This window comes from Heptranchias perlo, chromosome 4 (genome assembly GCF_035084215.1).
Source record: "Heptranchias perlo isolate sHepPer1 chromosome 4, sHepPer1.hap1, whole genome shotgun sequence".
Lineage (NCBI taxonomy): Eukaryota > Metazoa > Chordata > Chondrichthyes > Hexanchiformes > Hexanchidae > Heptranchias > Heptranchias perlo.
Window position 1 is genome coordinate 32,472,342 of NC_090328.1, and position 2,589 is coordinate 32,474,930.

Consider the following 2,589-nt stretch of genomic DNA (forward strand, 5'->3'; position numbering starts at 1 on the left):
TTCGCCACAGTTTCTCCGGGGACCTTAAAACTTTATTGTTAAAAGAAAAATGTTTCTTTCTGAGCAAATTGCAGCCGAGAAAGGAAATCTAAACGTTTGGTTTCATAGCTGCAATTTGCCGCCGGCCACTCATTAAAATACTCCTGGTTTCGGTTAAATCAATGAAACAATTCCTGCATTTATCATTACACCCTGTTAAAGTTTGCATTCAATGAATTATATTTCCTCACATGGATTTGGAGAAATATTCTAAACTACGTCTGTTTTATTCAGAGTTCATTTTGATTTTTTTAAACTAAAAGTGCACGACCTGGATAAAGAAACCCTGCGATAGTAAGACAAAAGATAGATAGATATATAATGAACACTGAGCTCATACATAGAGAGACCTGAGCGCACTGCCCATTACTTATTTATCGCACTGCGCTGTTCGATATTCTGAAGGAGGAATGTGATAAGATTTTCTAATTCCGTGGTGACGTTTGGAGCCATGTGATCCCTGCTGTAATATAAGGCTCCAGGAAGATCCGCCCTCCCTCCTTTGCTTACAATTTGTGTTTGAGATCTCGCCTTTTTGGTGGATTTTTACATTCCCTAAGAAAGGCTGAAAGAGGATCTGTTTCAGTTTATTCGAGACCCGGTTGATCTTTGGAGTCGAGGCTATAAAGGAATTGAGAAAGTTGGCAGGAGGGACAATTTCCTGTTTCAGCAGCCTTTTTTGCTTGGATTCCTTATGTGGGAAGCTGGTGGTAGGTTGCTGAGAATCGCCCCTGAGCCTCTCAGATCAGCTCTTGAGCCCCTGGATCTGTTTGTATTATGACTCTGAGCTCTGAAATGTCCGATGCGTCCATCGTTTCAGAAGAGACCGACATAGATGTGGTGGGAGACGGAGCGGAAGGAGAGGAAGACGAGGCCCAGGGGGGCAGCTCTTTTGGGGAAGTGGTGAACCAAATGCACTCTGAAATCCTAACGCCCCGATCGCCTTCCTGTGTGGATAGCTCATCGAACCAGGACCCTTACAAACCAGCCAGCAAAAACCCTCTGGTAAAACCTCCTTACTCTTACATAGCCTTAATCACAATGGCAATCCTCCAAAGTCCGAAAAAGAGACTGACTCTGAGTGAGATCTGTGAATTTATCAGTAATAGGTTCCCCTATTACAGGGAGAAGTTCCCCGCCTGGCAAAACTCCATCAGGCACAATTTGTCCTTAAACGACTGCTTCGTAAAAATTCCCAGGGAGCCTGGTAATCCGGGCAAAGGCAACTACTGGACTCTGGATCCCGAATCTGCAGATATGTTTGACAATGGCAGCTTTTTACGGAGACGAAAACGGTTCAAAAGACAGCAATCGGCGGATCTGCTCCGGGAGCACGGTAATTATATTCCTGCTTATGGTTACGGACCTTACGGCTGTGGATACGGGCTTCAGATCCAAGCTTACCACCCTCATTCTGCCGTTTTTGCCTTTCAGCATCCTTCAAGGCAGGCCCATTCCATTCCCCCGCCGTCCATGCTGCCCGCAAACGAACTAGCCAGGAATTCTTTCTACCCGCAGCTTAGCCCTACTCTCCCCTCAGTGCAATCTGTCAAACACAACTCAGCCATATCGAAGTCCCCTTTCTCCATAGAAAATATCATAGGGGGCAACGCCAGTCCAGCCAGCTGCTCATCCCAGTCTCCAGCCGTTCCTCTATTATCATCGATACCTTCCTCTTCATCGGCTCTGCCAAGTCTGCACCAAGAGACTGTGATACAAAATGCAGGGAACTTTAATGGTAGGATTCCAAATGTTAACGGCTGTTAATAAAATATAATGCACGCCTATCTGAAGGTAGGATTATTTTTGTACATTTCCTATATGTCAACAGAATAACGGACAGTCAAGAGTTCAGCAGACTTAATCCTGTATATATATTTATGTACATTTCCAAAGACTTGAGTTGGAATACAGAAATATCTGTGAATCGTTATGTTAAGAAGAAAAACATGTTAACTGGGCACTGTTTCTAAACCTTCAGTGATGGTGTGTATAGGGCATCTCAGGTGTAAAAATTCAACTTGACGCAGAAAATTAAATAGTCCATTGAAAGCAATACAAAGTAAATCTGTTTTTGAACGACATGAGGCCATCTAATGGTTTATAGACCGCTCACTATGTACAGTGTAAGAACCTTCTCTTTAAAGAATGTAATGGGGGAAATAAAAAAAGGAACAGATTTTTTAAGCTGTGAAACAGAAGATTCTGAAACGCTTTTTCAGCTGATATTTTTAACCTGTGTTTTGTATATGGATATTACGTTTTATAGACTCTGTACCTCTCTAAAGCAAAAATTGTTTAAGAAATGGATACTGGCGAACATTCCTGTATTATTTTAATGCAATATTTTCACACTTTTCTTAAAAAATAAAATCTATAATTTAAAATATTTCTTGGTGTGTTTGCTTAAATTCATTAGTAAGAAAGGTCAAATTCAGTGTCGGCATATTGGATTACCTGATATTTGAAATGGGATGTTGTGTAAATGTAACAATATCTTAGCGGGTAAGATAATAATTTCTTAAATATTTAAGTAACATTTACTCGTAC

The 2,589-nt window shown here is 41.3% G+C and overlaps 1 protein-coding gene across 1 annotated transcript; it reads left to right on the top strand.

The window, feature by feature from the left end:
• Nucleotides 1-555: 555 nt before the first annotated feature.
• On the top strand, nucleotides 556-1,661 carry foxd1 (forkhead box D1). Its single transcript, XM_067982161.1, has 2 exons — nucleotides 556-1,375; nucleotides 1,474-1,661. Exons 1-2 carry the CDS (start codon nucleotides 817-819, stop codon nucleotides 1,560-1,562), a joined length of 648 nt encoding a protein of 215 aa, XP_067838262.1. The 5' UTR covers nucleotides 556-816; the 3' UTR covers nucleotides 1,563-1,661.
• The last annotated feature ends 928 nt before the right edge of the window (nucleotides 1,662-2,589 follow it).

Coding starts and splice junctions, on each gene's coding strand:
- foxd1 (XM_067982161.1), top strand. CDS start 817: ATGACTCTGAGCTCTGAAATGTCCGATGCGTCCATCGTTTCAGAAGAG. Junction 1,376..1,473: donor GGATCTGCTCCGGGAGCACG/GTAATTATATTC, acceptor TTTGCCTTTCAG/CATCCTTCAAGGCAGGCCCA.